Consider the following 23,550-nt stretch of genomic DNA (forward strand, 5'->3'; position numbering starts at 1 on the left):
TCTTGACACAATTTCTGTGTCAAGAAATTATTTTTATGGTAAGATCAGCGAGCGAGTGAAAACAGTTTGCCTATGGAAAAGATTTGCCTATTAAGAAAGATTAATTCAGTGTATGGAAAGAAAACCAGGGAGCCTTTTCTTCTGGAACAGATGTACAGCATGATTGAAGTGATCATTTTCCAGTCCTTCCAGTTGTTATGCAAAGTGATAAAATCAGCACTTATGCAAAACCCTGGGTGTCAGCGGTGCATGGGCAGGGGCAACAGCTGACAGTGGAAGCCATGTAGTCAAAAAAAATCACTGCAAAGTCTCTTCCCATCACTCCATTGTAGAGTCATAAAATAGCAATATCACACTTAAAGCCAGGAAATCTTCGGTCTTCATTCTGTCATAAAACCATAGAAGCAGCTTAAGGGTGAATATGGTAGTGCACAGAAATACAAAAAGAAATTACTTACTGTGATTTTTACTTCAGTAGGTGTTTGTCCCCCTTCCTTATTTCAACTCATGGTTCAATTTTCTTTTCAGGCATGTAACTTTACGCTTGGCAGTCATGCAGATATACTTGAAGACATACACCATTATTCTGAAAGCCTGCTCCAAAGGCATAACTGAGCAGTTCTGTACTCTGGGGTGTCAGTGGTGCATGGGGCAAAGGCAGCAGCTGGCAGAGACATAATAGAGCAACCCATCGCTGTGGGCATTAATGCAGAAGCCATCACTGAAATGTGTGTCAAGCAGTGATTTAAAAACTGAAATTCTGCAGTAAAAAAAGGAGGCAAGAAGCTGTTGCAGCAGCTGTTTTCCTTGGGAGTAAACCTTTTGTCACCACCAGCCCCACAGTTGCTGCTTTACCCTCCCCAGCTGTCTCACACCCAGCACTGCATCTCACACCCACCACTGCATCACTGGAGCCATTGCATGGAAGGTGCAGGGTGTTGGAGGAAGGGAGGCCAGAGGACGAGGAGGCCACCTCCTCTTCTTAGGAGGCACTTTGGGAGAGTGAGATACAAGCCCGTTCTTAGTCATGTTACTGGTCTCAATGGTTTCTGTTATTCTACTTAACTTTATTTAAATGAAGGGTTACAGAAAGGGTAAACTGAAAATGTAAACCCTTGCTTATGCAATATAAGTGGTTATTTGAAATGGTTGAGCAAAAGATTAAGTTTCAGGTGAAAATGTACATGGAAAACATAAAAGCAGGTAAAAAATGTGATAAAAGGAGCATATTTTTAAAGTACCGAGAGACCTCTAAATCCCCTTTTACTTGAACATGCCTACTCAAAGAATAAATTAAATCCAAACATAGTAAACATGATAGCTAAACAGCTCATAATTCCAATTGTATAACTCAATTTATAGATAAGCAGGAACCACTTGCAGACCAACCTGTGGATTAGAAAAAACAGAAATTCATGACCTTCACTATCTTGCACAGCACCTTATTTGCTATACTGTACTACTTTTAAAAAAATCAGTTTCTAATGAAAATAAAAGCAGATGCAAAATTATAGTTTTAAAAGTTCTTATACTTGTCATTATTTAATGGGGAAACAGATCAAATAATGGGTAATAGGACACTAAAATATTAATTCCCTTTTTGCTTCAGTCTTCACATACAGTTGTGACTGAGTACTTAGCACAATTAAACTTAGCAACAAGAAGGTAGAATAAGGAAAGAGCAGGGTGAATAATATTTAGATAAGTTATATGTCTTCAAGTCAAAAGTGCCTGATAAAATTCACCTATGGAATGAACTGAAGCAATCTCTGAACCATTAGCAATTATTTTCAAGAATTCATGAAGAATTGAGGAAGCACCAGAAGGTGGCAGAAGGGCAAATACATTGTGTAGCTTTAAGAAGAAGGTGGAGGTGGGAAGATATGCCCTAGAGCTATATAAACCAGCCAGCCTAACCTCAGCACCCTGGGAGATTCTGAAACAAATTTATTACATTTTTAAAGTACTGAGAGCATAAGGAGACATTAAACAGCCAACATTTATTTGCCAAGAAATAATTCTGTCAAACCAATCTCCTTTCCTTTTTTTGACAGAGTAAGTGGGTCAATGAGTCAGAGGAAAGCAGTTGATGTGACACATCATGACTGTACTAAGGCCTCCATAGACACTGTCCTCCATAACATTTTCACAAGCAAAGAAAGAAGATATAATTTAAATGAAACTCCTACAGAGCAGTTTTAAATAAACTATCACACTGCAAAGGCACGTCAAGCTGGGGTCTTTGTTGGATCTGTTACTTTTCAATATTTTCATCAACACTTGGATAAGGGGGTGGAGGATACACTTACAAAATTGATGGAGGACACCAAGCTGGGGGCAGTTTTGAGCTCTTTGCTATTCCAGTATCAGATATTCCACTATCTGGTATTAGAATTCAAAATCATGTTGGTAAATTGAAAAATGATCCAAAATCACTTAGATTAATCTCACTTAAATGCAAAGTGTTACACTTCAGAAGGAAAAAAAAAATACAAAAATGGAGACCAACTTACTAAGCAGAAAAAAGCATTGCAGAAGCGAATCTGGGGGTAAGAGTGGACTATGAGTTGAGTAATAGTCAACAGTGTGATGCTTATACCAGAACTGGAAATATTACTGAAGGATATGTTAACCAAAGTTTTGTATTTATTAGAGGTGATTATTTTGCTCTACTTTGTTCTGGTGATACCTCAACTGGAACACTGTTTCCAGTTTTGGGAATCACATTTAAAAAAAATATAGACAATTTAGAGGGAGTCCGGGTGATACCATCAAAAATAGGAGGTTTAGAAAACAAACATAGCTTGTGAAAAGTTTGAAAGAAGTGGGCTTGTTCAAAGGTAGTTGCAAAAAGGATGTGAATCAGTTACTTTCTGTATCTCTGAGGCATAGGACAGTAAGTAATTTGTTTAAAATTTAGCAAGAGACACATACATTAGAAATTAGGGGAAAAATAGTTATAAGCATGGGTATGCCTTGGAACCAGCCTACTTAGGGAGATTATAAAATCACTGTCACTAAAGCTTTTAAGAAAAGGTTAGACAAATCTAGAGAAGACCTAGGAAACTTGATTCTACCTCAGTCTCTTAGACTAAGTACAGACAGTCAAAAAGCCCAAAGCTAAATTGAGTCAATCTTCTCAGATTAGTCTCAGATGTGTAGATTGAACCAATAAGCAAGTGAACAGACATTCACTTTTCATCCTTGAAAGGCAGCCACATGCCTGTAGTGGCTCAGGTCAGAAGCTGAAGGGTGCTAGAGCATGCCTCTCTGCTTCCCTGGAGCAGACAGCTAGGAGCCAAAGCTAGCCCACCCACCCTGCAAGGGGAAGTTTGTCGTGGAGGTAGAAAGCATCCTGGGATGCTGCGGGACTGTGAGTTAACTTGAATCTAGAGGGGATCTGGGACAGAAGTTCAATAAATTGATTTCATCCAAATTAGTGGAGTCTGATACTGCATCCATCCAGATTTATCTTAAAACAGCTTTGGCCATTTTGAAAGCTGTTTATATGTACTGAACTTCTGTTGTGTTACACATTTGAACTGCTTTCTGATCACTTATTCAGTTTGTGTGTAATTTCTGTCCCTAGCCTTAAGGTTCAGTCTAGTCCTCCATTTCTATTATTTAAATATCAAAAATTAAAAAAAAATAAAAAGGTATAACTGGCATCTATAATGAGAGTCCTGTTTACTATGCTTAACCGTTTCAAAAAGTTTGGTGCAATTTGCAAGGAATTGTTGGACTATTTTGGTAAGTAGACTGTTTCTCATTGCATGTTTCTATCTCTTCCCTCTTTCCTCCTCTTTTTCTTTTCTTTTTCCTTTTGTTGCTTAGTGTTTGTGACAGATTGCTGTTACATGTACAGCTGATATATATGTTTGTCTGACTTTTTTGTATTTCGTAAAAAAAAAAAAATCAACAACTATTTTTTAAAATGTTAAAAAAGGACACTTTTGAAAGGAATTTTCTTTCAGTTCTTTTTGGAAGCAATGTGCATATTGCTGCACCTGTTTCTTAACAAACAATCATTATGCCAGGAAGCTATGATTACAGCTAATGGACCGATCCTTTGAAAACAGACTGCTAAACTTTGTTGCTTACTTTTGTGAGTAGTCCCTTTGGAGTAAATGTGACTGCTGAATGGGGGCTACTTAACATAGTGTGCAGGGTGAGGCCCACTGCTGGAACTGAGCATTAAGATGGATAGATACATTCAAATTTCATTTTTAATCATTTACTCATTTAAATATTCACAAAAAGGATATTTAAGCATCTAAATGATTTTAGAGATGGTGCTAATACTCAAATGCAGCAATATGGTCAATATAGTTTCTTATACTACTAACCGGCCTATGTTAAACTTTGTGAAATGTGAAAAAATAATTATTTCAAAACTCTACCAACAGCATCACCTCCACCTTTTCCCCAGCAAACCCCTCTTCCCAGCTGCAACTTTTCTTTAAAAAGAAGGACAGAAGGGGTCCTTCCTGAGAGAGGTTTGTGGGTAGCTCTGAAAGTGATGTAACTGGTAATAACTGAGTACATTCCCCACAAGGACAGAAACCGCCACAGGAAGGTTGGTTGATGAAATACAAAGGAACAATCCACATCTGTAGCAGGGTTACCAGCTGGCTGAGAAATGAAAAACATCACTGTGAAACACTGAAAGCCATATTGCACTGTTACTTTTAGTTACAGTATTTCCAGCATACTGACAAAACTCTATATAATATAAACTGGCCTGGTTGCACAGTACCAACTGCAGTGGTACCCTGATACTGTTTGGGGCCATTGGGCATTATGATGATGATTTTGCTCTAACTTATTACATTGTAAGGCAGGAATAATTTCAATTCAGAAACAGCAATTTCATTATAACCTTGAGGTAAGTAAAATCAGAAATCAAGCCCATATATTTTATAGCCAGAAGGGCAAAATCCCCTCTTGGTGTTATTCCATTGTAATTAATTAAATTTTAAAAGCAACTCTGATGCTAATCCATCTGGGCCAATTCTCTGTAATCAGTGGAGTTACATCTGCAGAGAATTTAGCCTATGAGCTTTAGAATAACCTTACAAGCCTCTAGAGAGAGTCTGGACATTAGATTTAGCCCCAAATAAGCCAATCATAAGACCACAATGACAATAATTTTCTTAAAAGTTCATTCTGTAACACAAGTGAAATGCCATGGCTTAAACTTTTTCATCTCTCTGTAAATTAATGATGTCAGACTTAATATTTTGCTCACTTCTCCTTTTTCAATTTGCCTGCGGTAATCAAATATTCTATCTCATATCCTTTCCAAATATACAAACATTTTAAATCCATTGAATCATCAGTTCTCTGATGTCAGTGCTCTCCAGGACTCCTATTAGTAAACCATGGATTTGGCACTAAGAAGGCCTGATGGTGATAAAATTGTAATGACTTTAATATGTGCTTGTGAAGTATAAGAGTAAAGCCTTCTGAAGTATAAGAGTAAAGCTCCTAAGCCTTTACAATAAGGTTGCTAAAACTAAAAAAAAAGTTGTCTAAGAGCAAACTGATTTATAACTTGGCCAAAATATTTTTAAAAAGAAAACTGAAAAATCAACCATAATAGACTAATGATTTCTTTATAAGGGATGGGGAGAGGAAGTGCATCTCTTAAATCTAAAATGAGACCACGAGGGCCCAACTGTATTCCTTTTGAAGTCCATGGGAATTTTGAAACAGGCTTCAGTGGAAGCAGACCCATGGCCTTCCTCCTCTACTAAGAAAATGGACCTTTTTAAAGAGAAAGATTACATTTTCCCTAAAAAATAGAAAGTAAGCAATTCTTACGAGAACTAGTAATTCACAACCAAAAAAAAAAAAAAAGAAAAAGGAAAAGGTACAACATAATTTACAGTAAATAGCTACATAAATAAGTATATATAGAAACACACAGTATCAGGTCATTTATCTATCTAGGCCCCATCCCTAGCCTCAAAGGGCACTTTTACATGCTCTCCTACGTGTGCTAATCAGAAGGCTCCAGCATGTTGCAGCATCTCATGTATTTTCAGCATCCCTGTTGAACAAACTTTAAAGTACCCCCACCACCATTTTGAAATGGGGGACGCTGAATACATGAGACACTGAGGCCATTTTAATTAGAATGGCTCCTGGGAGCTGTTCTAATTAAAACACCCCCCACCCCACCCCACCCCACCCCGGAGCGCACGAATAGGTGCCCAAAGGGCATTTCCAGGAAAGGGAAATGCTGCCATGAGAACATGCTTTTCCCAACTCACCTGCTCTGTGCACACTGCATATTAAAAAAAATCACATGACCATGTCATTGGCAGCTTCATGACATTCATTTTTTCTCCTAAGTGGTGCACACTGAGCTGCAATGAGAAGACTAGAAGCATTTTCCTGATGGCACTCCTTAGCACTGACAAATACAGAGAAGACATGCTCTAGTGATCAAAACCTGCTGGCAAATGTGGACAGACAGCTGCTATTCACCTGAAAAACCAGATGTGCTCTTCTCATTCCAGATACCACCAACTGCCTTTTATGGATAATTTCTATTACTCTTTCTGTTCAGTAGGCATAAGCTTTCTACTTCATGAACCATTCACACTTGACTACGGGGAAAAAGAATTGGAGAGAAGTCCCCTATAATATCCAAACATTCAACAATACCATTTTGCTGCTGTGTGTCTGCCATAAATTTGCATCTCATTTCATTCTTTCTGTCTCATGGGTCCCTGTGTAATACAGCATCCCAGTATGATGGGTCTGTCATTAGGATTCCCAATACAAGAGCAGTCTCATGGGGACAACTGCCACTCCCCTTTGGGAAAATTAAGGTTAGGAAAAACCCAACCCTTTTTTCTCTTAATCTAGAAAGAGCAGATTAGCTCTTTCTTTGCAGACTCAGGCAGACACCACTGCATCTGTAACACCCTGTTAAAACTTTTTAGGCTTTCTGTACAACAATGAGAATCAGATCTATTTCATTTATTAAATGAAAGCTGGAATTTCAATATAATTTTATGACTCAGGAGCTGGGGTTAAAGGGAATTTCCAAGTTGCCTATGTCTAGATCCTTTGAAAGACTAGGCTATATGGAGGCTCCTATGGTTCTGATCTGATCCACTTGTTCTTGTGGGGCTTTTATGAACATAAGGCAGGTTATATGAAGCCTTGTTACATCACACAAGGTGGTACAATGTCAGACATAATCAAGTACCCTATCATCTGTAATTGCCCATATCTGATTCTTCAGAAGACTACTGGATGTTTTGTCAACATACAGGAGGAACAAATATGGACACTGTTACATGCACTCCTTCAAGGGGCACAGTTCACTCACTTCTCCTGCAGCCAGCATGTGAAAACCATAGCCATAACTGTTCAATCTGTCCTAACTGTGAGCTACTCTGGAGTACTGTTCAACATCAGAATAGCAGGTGGGAGCAGTCCCTATGCTTTGTTGAGTGTAAAGATTAGGAGTTGTATTAGTTCTTCCTTAAAACTATCCAAGGTGGGAGAGGCTGCTTCCTACCCTCCTACAGTGCCCTCATAAAGGCGAATGAGAAATTGACCCTGAACTTCTAACACAATCGCATGTTTTCTGATTGTATTGAAAGATGGACCTAAAAATTACAATGTAGACTTAAATTATCAGTCACTCAGCTTCATAAGATATCTACGTTCTATCACAAATCTATATCTGAATTTCATTACAGTTAGTTACCAAAAATAATACATTTTAAACTTGCAGGAAAACCTTCCTTTAATAACAGTATTTAGTAACATCAAAAATGCAACATTCTCATCAAACTCCAAACAGGGTTACTAAATTTCAGTCCAGAAGGAACTTATCATTTCAAGGCAGTTAAAGATGCTCTTACCGATTTCTAGACCAAACTGTTAATTTTAATAGTAATGGCCATTTATGAAATGTTTGGATATTTTGTTGCGTAAAAAAGGGTGTAAAATAGGAAATCGAGTCACACAGATGCAAGGCCTAGTATCTGCAATAAATTATTAATGCTGGAGGGTTACCATCTGGACAACTTCATATAATAACACATCTGCATTGCTGGTAAGTGGCAGCTCTAGCATCTGGATCATATTATTCCAAATTTTCCTCTTCCACCCATCATAGCTAGAGGAATTTCCTGACAAATCAGATTGTTGCCCAAAGGTAAAATGTTTTTCTCATTATTGTACTTTAAATGAGCTTGCAAAGACCTGGAAGTGAAGTCAGCATAAGTATCATAGACAGCTTTCACATTTTCTAATTATACAGATTAACCTACTAGTCACATGAGTACAAAATGAAAAATGAATTTTTAAGATTTGCCTCAATTATCTTTTTGCTGTGAGTAAATAAGGGTATATACCACAAACAAATGCAAGGGCATTTTTGTGTTAGCCCTTCTATCTTACAGCATGTGGTGAAAACTGCATACATAAAGAAAACAACTATATAATAATTAGATTTATTATGACAGGCTGACCTTGCCAGAACTTGTTAACTTGGTAACAGAAGCTAACAGCCTTTCTAAAAGTCAAGTTTCTTTTGATGTAGCCACATTTAAATTCTTAAAATATGTACATGAAAGCAGTAATTAATCAGCTATGTGGTTTTTACATTTTAAATTTAAATATGCTTATACTCTATTGTCCATTAGAAACTGGCAGAGATTTCTATATTAACCAAAACAAACAACCATGTTCTCAAGTATAAATTCATTATTAGTTGTAGAAATCAATGATATATTAAGTATGCTACTTCATTTGTCAATGGTATTCCAAAGTGCTCATTACATAACAACCTCACAACAGATGATTTATGACCAAGGGGATGGGTTCTCTCTACTTACAGTCATACATGATCAGAAACAGGCCCTTGTGTCTAAAATTATTTGAAGACAACTATGCCTTTTCTGTCCTATGTATTTTTAAACTTTATGTTGCCAGAGTAGAACTTTTTTTAATAACTTTTTATTTACTGAATTCTAGTCAATGGATAACTTCCAGCCATAAGCAACTGTTATTTTAGAAGGCATTTCAGCATCTGATAATCAGATTCTTCTTTGGAAAAAGGCAAAGGGTCAAGATATTAACAAGTTCTCCCTTATCTATGTATGTAGTTATATATGTGTATATATGTTCACCTTAAGATACTGAGCTTGATTCTCCACTGTGCTACATTAATTTACATTAACATCAGTTGAGTCATACAAGTGTAAAACTACTGTAATCAAATACAGAAATATGCTATTTTCATAGTGAATGCAATATGTTTGGAAAATTAGACTCTCAAAAGGCATTTGAGAAAGAATGTGAAAAAATGAGGAATGGAGAATCATTCTCCACTTTTGAAAACCTTGTACAAAAATGGTAATTTTTCAAAAGTAATCAGGATCCCATGCACAAATACTTTGATGACTTCTTTCAACCTACATCCCTATAATGTAAGTCTTACCTGCCAACTAGCATTTAAAAGAAGCAGTGTTGCTTCCAGAATGAGCTACTAATATTTATTCCAACATCACCCTTACCAGCAAAACCACAATTCCTTTTTTTGCAAGATCACACAGGCTAGTTTCCACCTGACCATCTGGTGCCTGGCAATCTCTTGCTCTCTTGCCAGAATTACCCACAGCTGAATTGGTGTTGGTTTGTTACAACTAATGCTTTCACTCCTTTGAAATGGGAACCTTTCCCAAAATGCCCCTCTACCAGTAAGAGACTCTTTAAGGTCTGGGCAAACCAATTTTAAAAGTTCTAGACTATAGCTGCATCTCCTGTATTCAGTAAATATTTGGGGGGTTCTTCTTTTTGAACACCCAAGTGACTTTTTCCCTTCCAGGTTTGATTTTTATGCTTCCTCTGGGCTTGCCTTTTTACAGGATTATGTGTGTATCAAACTCCACAATTCGTTGTCTGACTCCCAACCATTGCAATGGTGCAGTTTCACTTGCAGTCTTATTGACAACAGACAGCAATACAGCGATTTCGGAAGGGACACATTCTCATCCAACTCACAGCAAAGAAGATATTAGAATGAGTTTCCTGGCTCTTTAGAAAGAACAAGACAGCTTCCCATGGGATTACATTCATACAGCTAGCAATTTATATTGGTTCTGGTGTGATATATGATGGTAATCTGACTGTTTCCCTAATCCCCTATGAAAAAGGGGAATTCCTGTACTTTTAGCTGAGAGAACCACAATCGTAAATGCTAATTTGTAACGGAATATAAATCTGCATCTTAACTGCACCCTGTTGTTGTCTTCTGAAATGCTGTGGGGCCTGCTGATTCGGTCAACCACCTTGCTCCTATGGGGTTAGTTCATTATCACAAACAACAGAAACAAAAATATAATGTTTGTTTTTTTCCCTTCAGTACCCAACTCTGATGTCCACATACTATTTTTGTGCTACCTGGTCATAAAAAAGATCAGAAACTGGATAGCAAGTAAGACAAAAACGTAAGTAGCCAAAAATAGAGGATGTGTTTTGGTTTTATCTAATGAAAGTATTTGATGTTGCTTTTTAACTCAGACTTGCCTAAATGTCTGTCCTACCAAATCAATTAACAGTAAAACCTCTGTTATCCGGCATGCCCCAGGAATGACGGATGCCACTTAATCAAATATTCCGGTTAATCAAATGTGTACTGACACCAGTGTCAGTGTACCAGGGGGCCCCACGCAGGCTGCTTTGCCCTGGGCTGTGGCCTGAAGAAGTGGGAAAGAAAAACTTTGCTCACAGTGATGAAACCCGGAAGTGGTACTTCCAGTTTCGCTTTTGCCGCATCCCTCGGATGCCAGTTAATAGAGTTTTCTGGCTAATAAAGTGCTGGTTAACACAGCTTTTGCTGTATAATTTTATCAGTATAAGCACCCCATACAGCTATAACAACTTCCACCAAAGATATTAGTGATGCAAAGCTCTAAACCTGTCTGTAACTAGTACAGTGGTGAATTTTTCTGTTTAGTATTTAATGTGAAAAATCCATTTTCCTGTGTATATTAGCCAAGTTTATCAGTTAAAACAACTACATTCAAAACCCCTTTTTCTAAATGAGTTTCCCATTCATAAGTGCTTACTGCCTTTATAAATTTTATTCACTCTCTCTGGATATTGAGTTGGGTTACAGGAGTACTGTTGATGGAAGATGAATATCAGTCTTTTTGTATACCTTAGTGGATTGGGTGCATCTTCAAATGTTATATTTGTTATTTGATAAGTTGGGTTCACTAGTAAATAAGGTTTTAAAAAAATCGCATCTACGCTTTTACGTAATGATAGTCATAAATTTAAAAATTCTGGTATTTGTTTTGGTTACTTTTGTGTAGCCTATGACATTAATATAAATTCAGAGCAACTGGCCATTATTTGCAACAATATTGATTTCAATACAGTTAAAAAATAAACTGTCTAATCTGATGGGATCAAAGTTAATTTAGCACTGGAGTATATGAAACTATTCATTGGTTTCTGCAGTTGTCTAACAAATATTTCATAGGGCTGTGTTAAAGTTAGTTCACAGAGTGTTTTGCAAAAATTGCTGTTTAAGGTGTTTTTATGTGGCTATTGATGAAACTAATTTAAAAACTGAAATGTGTGCCTGGACTTGACACAGGCTGGGGGAACAGTGCTCTGCTATCAAAATGATACAAGGTGTACCATTTTATCAAAATATCCTCTGAACTTATTTAGTGTTGATTGAATGATCCATACAATTTACTATTTGAAACCTAGTACAAGTAATATTCATAGCCCTGTAAAAATAGATGTTTACAGAAGTGAAACTAAACTATTTCTCAACTAAGCAGAGCATGAAGCAGAACCGCCATAACCTAATACAAAAATAACTTACAGTAACAGCAGAAGTTGTTATTGACTGAGACTCTCATGCACTTTTAATACTGGAGCTGAAGGTTTGATCACTGCCTCACAATTATGGTTCAGCACTTTAATTAAACTCCGACACTTTATTAATATAGAAGATTGTCATTGTAGCACTTAAATTAAATCCTGTTCATGAAGAGGAGGAAATTTAATGTCTCTCACTTCTGTATAAAAGCAGGATATCACGTCCTCCTTTTGGTGTGTGTGGTTTTTTGTGTGTGGAAAGAATGGAGAGACAGAAAGGGATCTCAGCTGTGAATTCTCTTGAGTGGATAGGAAAGTACCCTCACATTAGTACTGAGTAAGGTGACTAAGTCCCAGAGAAAGGCAGGGAATTAAAAAAACCCATAATTTGTAAGCTAATTTAGGGGGCTCCCAGCTCAGAGTACATCTTTGGTGAAATACATGCTACACTGACTTACTCTCCCTACCATTATTGGTATGGAACAACTAAGCATGTAACTTGGGGCTTTGGATTCTGCCATGGGGGCCTGGCACCAAAGTCCTCTTATAAATTTGGGGTTAATTGACTTGTCCAAGGTGTCAAACAATTCCGTGAGAGAAGAGGGAAGTCCCAGGCTGGTGCCCTAACCACTATACCAGCCTTCTTCTCTAGTTTATGCATGTGTTAATATCCTGATGAATCTCAACCTCAAGCTGACATCTAATAGGTCATATAAAAGATATCTCCAAAAAACCCCAAACCCTAGCTTCTTTCTTATTTTCTGAACCACCCTGGCTACAACAACACTCCAGCCCTACTACCGATGCACGAGAAATTCATGACTAAATCCCATGAGCTCCTAAGCCAATCCTGCAGAATACAGCAACCTGAAACTTGAAACGTTTTCCTAAATCCCTTTCTAACCTATGGAAGACTGAATTCAGCTCCAAAAAATGTAGTCAAATTTGAATTGCCTCTTCCCTGTCCTCCATGTTCTGTAAGACCTTTTTCTTCTTGATTAAAAAGTGCTACCTCTAGCAGCTATGGCCCTGAAACAGCAACTTTTTAAAAGATTGCTTGCATTATATGATCTACAGTGCCTTTGCTTCCACTAAACAAGTACAATCTGGGCTACTACCAAATTTGCAATGAAAATAAGGACCATCTCCATATGCACAGATTCTGGTCATGGTGCTTTGCATGCATGCATCCTCATGGAAAAATTGGCCAACTGTGGCCTTGGATACACCACAGTCTGATGTCCAGGAAACTGGCTCCAAGGTTGGACCCAGAAAGTAGTGGTCGATGGCAGCAAGTCATTATGGCACTCTGTGACCAGTGGAACACCCTAAGGCTCTGTCTTTGGACCGGTTCTCTTCAACATCTTTATCAATGATGTAGACATTGGTATCAGAAGCGCACTAGTCAAGTTCACCAATGACACTAAACTTCGGGGCACAGTGTCTGCACCTGAGGACAGGCTAGTGATCCAGAGTGGCTTGGATAAGCTTAGCAAGTGGGTGGATATAAACCTGATGATGTTCAATACTGATAAATAAAAGGTGCTCTAACTCAGGGTAGGGGGAACCCGCAGCATACTTATAGGCTCAGCAGTGCTACACTTGCTAGCACTGCTACTGAAAGAGAGTTGGGGGTCATTATTGACCACAAGATGAACATGAGCCACCAATGTGATATCACAGCTGGTAAAGCAAACAAAGCTCTGGCCTGCATCCACAGACGCTTCTTAAGTAAACCTCAGGATGTCATCCTCCCACTGTACTCTGCCTTGTTGAGGCTGCAGCTGGAGTACTGCATCCAATTCTGGGCTCCACAATTCAAGAAGGATGTCAAGAAGCTTGAAAGAGTTCGGAGAACAGCCACGCGCATGATCAGAGGGCAAGAGAATAGGACTTATGAAGAAAGGCTGAGAGCCATGGGTCTCTACAGTCTGGAAAAGTGCAGGCTCAGGGTGGACCTGGTGGCTGCCTGTAAGTACACAAGTAGTGTTCATCAGGATCTGGGAGAATTTTCTGTTCACCAGAGTGTCCCAAGGAAAAACAAGGACCAATGGTCATAAACTCCTACAAGACGGTTTTAGGCTAGACATAAGAAAACATTTCTTTACTTTTCAAGCCCCCAAGACCTGGTATAGACTCCCTCCAGATGTGGTGTGGGCATCTACTCTGAACTTATTCAATAAACGCTTGGATGCTTATCTTGCTGGGGTCCTTTGACCCTAGCTGACTTCCTGCCCCATGGGGCAGGGGGCTGGACTTGATGATCTTCGAGGTCCCTTCCAGCCCTAACATCTTTAAAATCTTGTGGTGCTGAAGTCTGAAATGAAAGCACACACAGTGAAAATGTACACACTGCTCCATGGAATGCAGTTTGCCAGTTCACGTTGACAAAGATGTTCTTGATACTTTCAAGTCACGCAGCTGGGACAGAATACTCATTCCACATAACTGTGGCAGAGGCATATCTGTGGTATGGGATTCTGTCTGAAACAACTCATTGACTGGGACAGAAATTACACAAACTGGTATGAGTGATTGGAAACTGGTTCAAATATCTAACACAACAAGTTCAGTGCACATAAACTGCTCTCAAAATGACCAAAACAAGTTTAAGATAAACCTGGATGGATGTAACAGATAGGCTTATTGAACTTCTGTCCCAGCATCCTCCCAGATTCAAGTTAACTCACAGTCCCTCAGCAACCCAGGAAGCTTTGCATCTCTCTCGCAACCTCCCCTCCCCTTGCAGTGTGGGTGGGCTAGCTTTAGCCCAAGTTGTCTGCTGTAGCTGAACATGTAGATGTGCTCTAGTGCCCCTCAGCTTCTGGCCTGGGCGGGCCAGTGCAGGCATGTGGCTGTGTTTCCAGAATCAAAAGTAAATGTCTGTTCATTTGCTTGTTGGTTCAATGTATACAGCTTAGACTAACCAGTTTTTAGATTTGACTCAATTCAGCCTTGGACTTTTGGACCATCTATACTTGAGCCTTTAACAGAATATTAATACTGGCAGAAAAGGAATAAAAATGACTGGGGGTGGGAGGTGCTAGATTGACAAATAAAATACCCCACCCCCCACGCCGCACCCCCTGTGTAACTTGTCTATGCAATACTTAATAGAAATGGAGGTTAGGGAGAACAGAATGTCATAATAACTTATATGTGCCTTATAGAAGGAAAGGATAATATACTGGGGTGGGGGGTGAGGGGGGTGGATGGTATCACAGGATTAAAACTGAGAAACAGAAATGAATGCCAGGGGAAACTTCATGTGACTGATACCTGTTATATTCTCCCTAGAAAAACAGTCATGCTTGGGTTGTTTAGAACTAGGCTGGCTAAAACATGAAAAATGAAACAATCCTACAGGGATTTGAAGAGATACAAATAGGTCTTCACCACTCTAATTTGTCCTGGCTCAATTCTGAGCAATGAGAATTCAAGACTAAAGCCTAATTTGCCCTAGTTTTCAAACTTTCAAAATTCAGGGTCTCAGACTTGAATCTATGCCTGGCTAAATAAAAAACTGGAAGAGCCCTTAAGCTTCCTGTATTGGTTCCCCATCTATAAAATGAAAAAGTTGATATATATTTCTCTTTACATTATTGTTATGCACAGTCCATTAACTAATTCATGCTAAAGTATGAATCCTAAGCCGATTGCATAGCCTAACAGATAAACTGTGTCCCAGCTTATAGAAGAAGGAAAAGACCTGTTTGTAGGATCCAAGGATAGTTGCTTTTATGATTAAAGCAAAATTGCTGCCTGCATTAGCCACAACTTGGGCTTGATGTTCCAAGAAGTCCCTTCTTAGTTCTATGATGGAAACTCGAGGGGTGATCTTTTTACGTATTTGAGAGCAATATTTTTGTGAGATGTATGGGTTGTGATGTGGCATGAATATTAACATTAGCCTAATGCAATTCAGACTCAAACCCAGATACACATGCAAGTATAAATCTACTTCTCTTCACTGGTACTTGTTTTGCAACATGTCAGACTAAAACCCTGGATACAACTAATATTTTCAACTTTGTGGAAGTCAGGACCTCAGTCTGCATTTTTGTGGTGCTCTCAGAAGAGAGAGAATAGTTATAATGGAAAGGATCAGAGTGCACTATTGGTTCATGCTAACTGTTTTCCATTTGAAAATTAATGACTTCTTGGCCTGCATCCAGCTCAGCATACAGATACCTGTCAATACCCATGTAGGTTGTTTCCTTCTCAGAAACATAGATTCATCAAAAGTCCTAGGAATGTTCGTTCCTAAATGAAATATGTTAAATATGCCTCTTTAATTACCTTGTTTTCCACAAAGCTAAAAGGTTGTCTAGCCATAAATAAAGACAAACATCCATCCTTAAAAAAGCTATTTGCTTCATTAAAGTAAAACAGCCTTCCAGGTTTCCCTGTGTAAACATACTACATCAATTTAACAGGGATGCATATCATTCAAATATGAGACTTAACCTGTCAAATGTAATTGTAATTTTGTTAAGTGAGTTGTGCTTATGCCCCAGTGTTGCATTGGGAGCTTTTGTAAGAGTATATTTTTGGCACAGAAAGAATATGCAAGCTCTTGTATAGTAAGAGAACTACTTCTACTTTATTGACAACAGGCTTACAACAAACATTTTAAAGTGGTCCAGGAATATGATGTATTTAGCATCTTCCACCCAGAAATCAAGTGCACTGCTCTTGGAGTGCCCCCTGCTGGATTATTCACAGGGCACACTAACAGAGAAGGATGCTCAGTTTCACCAGGAGGTATTTTAGGATAGGTGTTGTCTTGTTTTGTTTTTTTGAATAATGTAGCACAGCTAAATCTGATGGGGTAAACTAAAATCCACCGTAATGAAAAGAAAAGTGGGAAATGGGCTGGTAACAAAATGCTACCCTTAAACTCTGGACACTGCTTAGAAAAATTAACATTTCCCCCCAGCTACAGAACCCAGGCACATAGACAAATATGTATGTGTGTAATATATATAAGTATTTTTGCTTATGCGCACACACGTGTAAAAATCTTGATTAGGATATGTTTCATAGTTTCTAGGGTTGGAAGGGACCTGAACAGATCATCAAGTCCAACCCCCTGCCCTGGGCAGGAACGAGTGCTGGGATCATAACACCCCAGCCAGATATCTATCCAACTTCCTCTTGAAGACCCCCAAGGTAGGGGAGAGTAGCACCTCCCTTGGGAGCCCATTCCAGAGCCTGGCAGCCCTAACCGTAAAGTAATGCCTCCTGATATCAAGCCTGAACCTGCTCTCAATCAATTTGTGGCCGTTATTCCTTGTTATCCCAGGTGGTGCCCAGGGGAACAGAGCCTCACCTATTTTCCACTGGTCCCCCCGGTGAGTTTATAGATGGTCACCAGATCCCCTCTGTCTTCTCTTGTGGAGGCTGAATAGATTCCTTCATCTTTGACTTCTGGAGAGAGATGAGTAAACTTTATTTACTGTACAGAGTAGTATGTAACTTATTGAGAAGAATACTGCACTGTATTTTGACTGTAGAGATGTTTACACGTGCAGACTGAAAATTTCTTTAAATTATTTACTGGTCTTTCTGCCATGAGTAAGAATTAAATAAAATGTCAGTGATCTTTTGTGTTTTAATATAGCAGTTTAAGGGAAACTGTCTACACAAATAATATTAGGAGAACATCACTGCCAACTTGTGGCACTACTATAATGACAAGGATTTTACAAAATTTTTAAAAATTTTACAAAATCTTCCATTTTTTCCCTTTCCATTATTCCTCTGTTGATAATCTTAAATTATCAGCCTGAAACACACAGAAGTGAAACATTATAGCTTGACAATGTAAAATACTAATAAGGATTTTCTACTCTAACTCCACCAGGTCTACACCAATGTTTAGACCTGTTTAACTCAGATTTATATGCCACAGTTCCTGCATGGAATCTCTGGGCCCCCTTGCCTTCCAAGGGAAGCTTGTAGGGGCTTTTGCTATTATTTTCAGGCAAGTTTTCCCTGCTTCTTCATCTATGGCTTGAGTCCAGAAATGAGATAGGACAGCTGTGCCATTTTAGCTCTAACTCGGCAAGGGTTGCAAATCAAGGACCTTATTTTGTGCTCTGTGTGCACATCAGTATGCTCTTACAAAATAGTGAATTCAGAAATTGCACTCTCCAATTTATGAATGACTGAAGAAAAAAAAAAAAGTTAAAATAGCCACAACTTTCTTGGAATTGCTGCAACTGGAGATTCATTTTACCTGACACTGACTGCATGGTTTACTTACTTAAAAAAAAAATGTTACCTTAAAAAAAGTTACTTACCTAAAAAAAGTTGTATACTATCAATATACAGACCTGTTAACTTTTATATCACTCATTAATATACTCCTATCATATAAATAAGTCTTAATTTTGCTGTTGCTGTATAAAATGTGTGATCATGAGTTGCCAGGCCATTATTCAAATGTCATTTCCTCAAGATCAAAAATGCTTACAAATTCTATTTTAGTAGTGGACTAATCTATTTAAAAGAATGATGCTTGGGGCTTAATGGTAAAACATTTGGGTGCATTGTACCATGCTGTCTGTATGTATGTGCACCAACCAGTGAAACCGGAAACACATTTGGGAATCTTTTAACCCAAGCTTATTTATCGTAGTATTTTGTGGAAGGCTGTAGAGGTAGAAAATAAACTCACTGTAACACTGCATAAAGCACATTGCACTGGAATGGAAAACTAAAATCCTCTTTTTATGCATATTTCCTTAGTAATGAAGAGTAATATGAAGGAAATCTGCTGTATATGCAAAACCCTTACTAAACGCACTGTCTTTCAAACATTACTTGCATGCCCAAGGAAGCTCTGACAGATGGGTAATGATTACAGTCTGTTTACACAGGGAGACAATCTTGTTTCTTTGTAGAGTGAAAAGTGCTAGCTAAACAAATGTGACTAAATATCATTTATTTAAAACTGGACAACTCTGGGGAGCAGACTATCGGGGAGGGGGTAGAGGGGGAATTCTTTGTTTAGAAAAATACACAACATAACTAAGAGGTCTTTCCAATCTTTAATTTTACATGACTGTGAAGCACTATTCTCTTGTCACAGCCCAGAGTAAATCGTAAGCTTGTTTCCAGCCTAATCTAAATACATTGTGTTTCAATGTGTGGACTGGAAAAATGCATGTAGACAAGAAGCTACCGCAATGTACAATATTTTTTCCTAGGTTCATTATTCCTATGAATGACTTTTTTGGTACACCCTTTAACAAAGATGGGCTTATCTACATATAATTAATGCAACAGGTGTGTTGAAGAAAATGTTAACTTCCTAAGTGCCTCTGCAAGGGCACTTAGACCTTTTGTGAGTGCAGGGGTTTTGTGCAGGTGGGTGGCTACTAATTCCCTCTGACGGGGTGAAAAAAGCCAAAGCTCAGTTGCATAGGTGCAAGTGAATTCCAAAGTCTAAACAAGTGGAAGGGGAGAAGGAAATTAATTCCACGGTTTGGATTAAGTTTAAGCACAATTTAAAAATTTTATTTCTCTTGCAATAAAAAAATTGTTCTGTGACATATGTATCCTAGTTAATGGTTGCAAAGATGGTGGGATCTGATTCAATAGGAAAAATAATGTTAATAATAATGGGTGTTCATACTCATGTTCTGGGACTTGCAGGGAGGGGGTGGGGGGCACGTTTTAATTCATTAGAGGCTTTGAGATCCACTCTAAAGTGCCTGAAGCATCTCGCGTATCAGTGCCCAGAGTGTCTCGTGTATCAGCATCCCTACACTTCAAAATGGTGGCAGGTTTGCTTCAATTAAAGCTCATTCAAATGGCGGCTTGGTTGCCAGGACCATGCCATCCAGGCCTGCAGGCTGCTGCAGGGTACTGCTAGGCCTGTCAGCACCCAGGCACAGCTGTAGGCAGCTTCTGGCTGCCAGGGCCAGCTCCAGCTGCCCACAGTTTACTCCCAGCAGCCTGCTTTGAGCCCATAGGTGGAGGGAGGAAATATTAGTTGTGGGGAGCTGAGCATACAGTGTGGGGGTAGATGGCTCTGGGGTGCTCCCTGGAGAGACCCCCTGAAGAAAGGACAGGGGTATGGGCAGCTCCTTATTCCAGTCATCCAGAAGCCCCACGCCCCCTGAGCCCAGGGACCATGGGCTGAGCAGCAGCACAGAAAAGCAGCTGATCTACACAAAAAGTGTGGGCGTGGGAGGAAGCGGAGTCTGGAGCAGCAGGTGCTGCCAGGACCTGGCCTGTTCCAGTCTAGGAATGGGGCAGAGGAGGCAGGCTGCCTGCGGCCAGCACCCAACGGCCCACCAGCTCCAGGGGAGCAATGAGGGGTGGGGGGCTGGGATGGTGGTCACCTGGGTGCAGGTTTGCCAGGTCGACTTACCATGGTCCCTGGCCATCTGTGCATGTCTAACCCTCGATTTGAAGCTGGACAGTGTTAGAAAAACAAGATGACCCATAAAAAGCAGATGACCTTTGAAAAGCATATGATCTTTCCCTAAACTTAAAGATAGCTTTTTGCTGACAGTAAGCAAACTTGTTCTGTGTATTTTGTAACTCTGTAACAGCAAACAAAAAAACCAAAACCCCAAAGCTAGTGGAAATTCCCCAAAGATGGGCACGCATATATGCCTTATGCCTATGTATACCTATATTTGCATATGTATGACCTGCTAGCGTAAAAGGTGCTACCAAACTCAGATCGGGGGAACTCTTTGTCTTCTGGGCACTGAGTAACCCTCTGCAGAGAAATAAATCATCTTGCTGACACTCCCTTATTCTCTGCCTAATTAATCGTGGCTAGGAACGAGCCCAGAGACGGGACGTAGCCAGTGCTCGGCAGTGTATGAGGACATCCTTCAGTGTATGGGTGCTACGCAGTAGCTGGCCAATTTCCCTGACAGCAGCAATGTCATGGCAATGCCCTGCCACTCCAGGTACGGCTGAAGCTGCTTGAGGAGATCCCACAAGCTGGCTCAGGTCATCCTGAATGCCTCCAGCCACTGCTTTCATCCCATGTCTCCTGGATGTTGTGCAGCCACCAGTCCTGGCTGCTCCACAAGGCCCAGAGGTGGCAGGGCTGGAGGCCCAAGAGGACGAGGAGGTCTGGCAGTGGCATCCAGCAGCACATCAGCATCCCTGCCAGGGTTTGGTCAGCCAGATGGGGTCCAGGTGGCAGCTGCATGGCAATGGTGGCAGCCCTGGGATGGTGTGGTGGTGCAGGGCAAGCGGTCACTGCATGTCATCAGCAGGAGCCCGGGGTGCTGGTCATCACTGCCAGAGGCAGAGGCTGGAGTAGCCATGGTACGGGAAGGTAGAGTTGGCAAGTAGAGAGCTGCCACATGCTGCCCCTGCATTGTGCATGCTGTGCCTGGCCAGGGAAGTGGATGGCCAGGGAGCAGAGTGCAGGATTGTCTTTTCAAGAGGGCTACTGACTGCTGCCAGGTGCAGCCAGAGCCTGGAACTCCCTCCCATGGCAACAGGGGCCCATTGCAGGGCTGCAGGAAGTGGTAGCAGTTTGGTGCTAAGAGCAGCAAATCTGCTGCCAAGTCCCTGCATTTGTAGACACCTGCCTGGGAATGCTTACTTGCAAGTAGTTTACTTGCAAGTAAATTGATCTCAGGTCAAGTGCATGTGTAGATGCACCCAGTATCAGTTCAAAACATACTGCTGGCCCAGTTTAGTGCAGTGTTTCTCACCCACAAGGGTTTCCACAGTCCTGTGGGAATGCATCTAACTTCCAAGTGCTGGAAAGAAAGGAATGGTCAGAGAAGAAAGAAAAAGGAAATGTACATGGTTGGACATGAAGACAAAGACACCCAGGAAAATACTGCTCCAAGGCTCTCAGGCTGTGGGAGCAAGTCCAGCATGGTTCAGAATCACTGCTTTAGTCATATTATGAGACTAATCCTACCAGCTCAGTAGTTCTCAACCCTTTAAGACACAAGGCACCCTTCCATAACTTTTCTGAATTTAATGGCACCCCACTTCATAAGCTAATTTCGCTCCATGTTTTTTTGACTGGTGGGGGGGAAACCCAGAGCAATTCTGTTGCAAATAACTCAGAAAGACCACAGAAGGCCAGAATGTTTTTGACACTATAGATTCCTATTTGAAATCTCTGGGTTCATCTTGTGAATCATTTGTAGGTGTTTGCACACCTAACAGTGCTAATATTGGGTGGCATATTTAAAGGATTTTACAGCATGCCTGGGTGCTAGCCTTTATTAACAGGAAACTAAGTTTGGTAGAAGAGGCCAATTCTTCATTGTTATTATTGGGCATCTATACACGAGCAGTGAGGCTGCTCTGAAATCCTATAATTACAGCACGTCGGAGCAGACTTGATTAATCAAGTCTATGCTCCAGCAGACATGATTAATCAAGTCTGCTGGAGCATAGTAATTACTGCACTTCAGCGTCTCATGTACCAGCTTCCCCATGCTTAAAAGTGCTTTAACTAAAGCTCGTTGAATATTAATTAAAGCCCAGAGCCCTGGGGCTAGCTTCAAGATCATCCCTTGAGCAAGGCTGACCTAGGAGGAAATTTGCTCCTAGATCGCATCTACATGTGCATTACTGCACAGTGTAGATATGTGTGCTTACTGCACAGTAAACTAGGCTACTGCTCAGTTAAGTGTCTTGTGTAGACATGTCCACTGTGTATGAAAGAAAACCCTTCCCATGCTACACACATCCACCCCCACCCATCATTGCCTGTTCCTTACACGTGCACACACACGTGCACACACACACACCTCCCCATCAGATGAAGTAAGGCTCAGTTCACAAAAGTTGGTGATAGACCACTGATTGTCAACACATGCATGCGCACACAGCATTGGATGAAGTGAGGTTCAGCTCACAAATGCTTGTGACAGACCACTGATTCTCAGCCAGGGTGCCAGGGTGCTATGCTACCTTGAGGTGCCTTGTGATCCTGTCTGGAGTGCCATGTAGTGATGGCGCCATTAGTATGCACACAAATATATCACAAAAGCTTGTGATAGGTAGATATGTATATCTGTAGGTCTCTCTCTCTCTCTCATTTATTTATTTTATACATCTATGAGAGAGAGAGAGCTCTCTATTAGGAGTGTGCTAAATGGGCTGTGTTCCATTCAGATTCATAGTTTTATTGTAGCTAGGGTCAGGAGGGACCTGATCAGATCATCTAGCTTGACCCCCTGCCACAGACAGGAATGAATGCTGGGTTCACAAGACCCCAGACAGGTGATCATCCAACCTCTTTTTGAATTTGCCCAAGGTAGGGGCGAGGACCACTTCCCTAGGAAGATGGTTCCAGATTCTGGCCACCCTAACTGTATTCAGATTTGGCCCGAATCAGGGACAGTGATTCAATTAATTGATTTGGATCACTGTCACCTATTTGATTTGGCTGAATCCAAATCTGAAGATTCAATGCTGATTCAGAGAATCAGTGATTGAGCCGTAGACGCAGCTTTAAATGTTTTTTCTACGTACCTCGAGGTACCAGGCATGGCTTATGAACACTGCAATGGTGGGGCAGATACAGCATCCCACAGGAGCGCGGGGGGAGTTGGGGGATGTGCTCTGTGGCAAACCCAGAAGTGGATTGGAAGTACTTCTGGTTCACTTCCGGGTGAACTGCCAAGTGCACTTGGGGGCCCCCCAGCTCCCCCAACTTGGCAATCAGCTGTG

At 40.3% G+C, this 23,550-nt stretch overlaps 1 protein-coding gene across 1 annotated transcript; it reads right to left on the bottom strand.

The window, feature by feature from the left end:
* Positions 1–220: 220 nt before the first annotated feature.
* Positions 221–20,267, bottom strand: RNF175 (ring finger protein 175). Its single transcript, XM_090034519.1, is given in 7 exon segments — positions 221–336; positions 339–385; positions 1,282–1,392; positions 4,478–4,571; positions 4,574–4,628; positions 12,930–13,030; positions 20,252–20,267. Coding segments are annotated over 7 exon segments (540 nt in total).
* Between the last annotated feature and the right edge of the window lie 3,283 nt (positions 20,268–23,550).

The sequence above is a fragment of the Crocodylus siamensis genome, chromosome 2 (genome assembly GCF_052110815.1).
Source record: "Crocodylus siamensis isolate JL-2025a chromosome 2, ASM5211081v1, whole genome shotgun sequence".
Taxonomy (NCBI): Eukaryota; Metazoa; Chordata; order Crocodylia; family Crocodylidae; genus Crocodylus; species Crocodylus siamensis.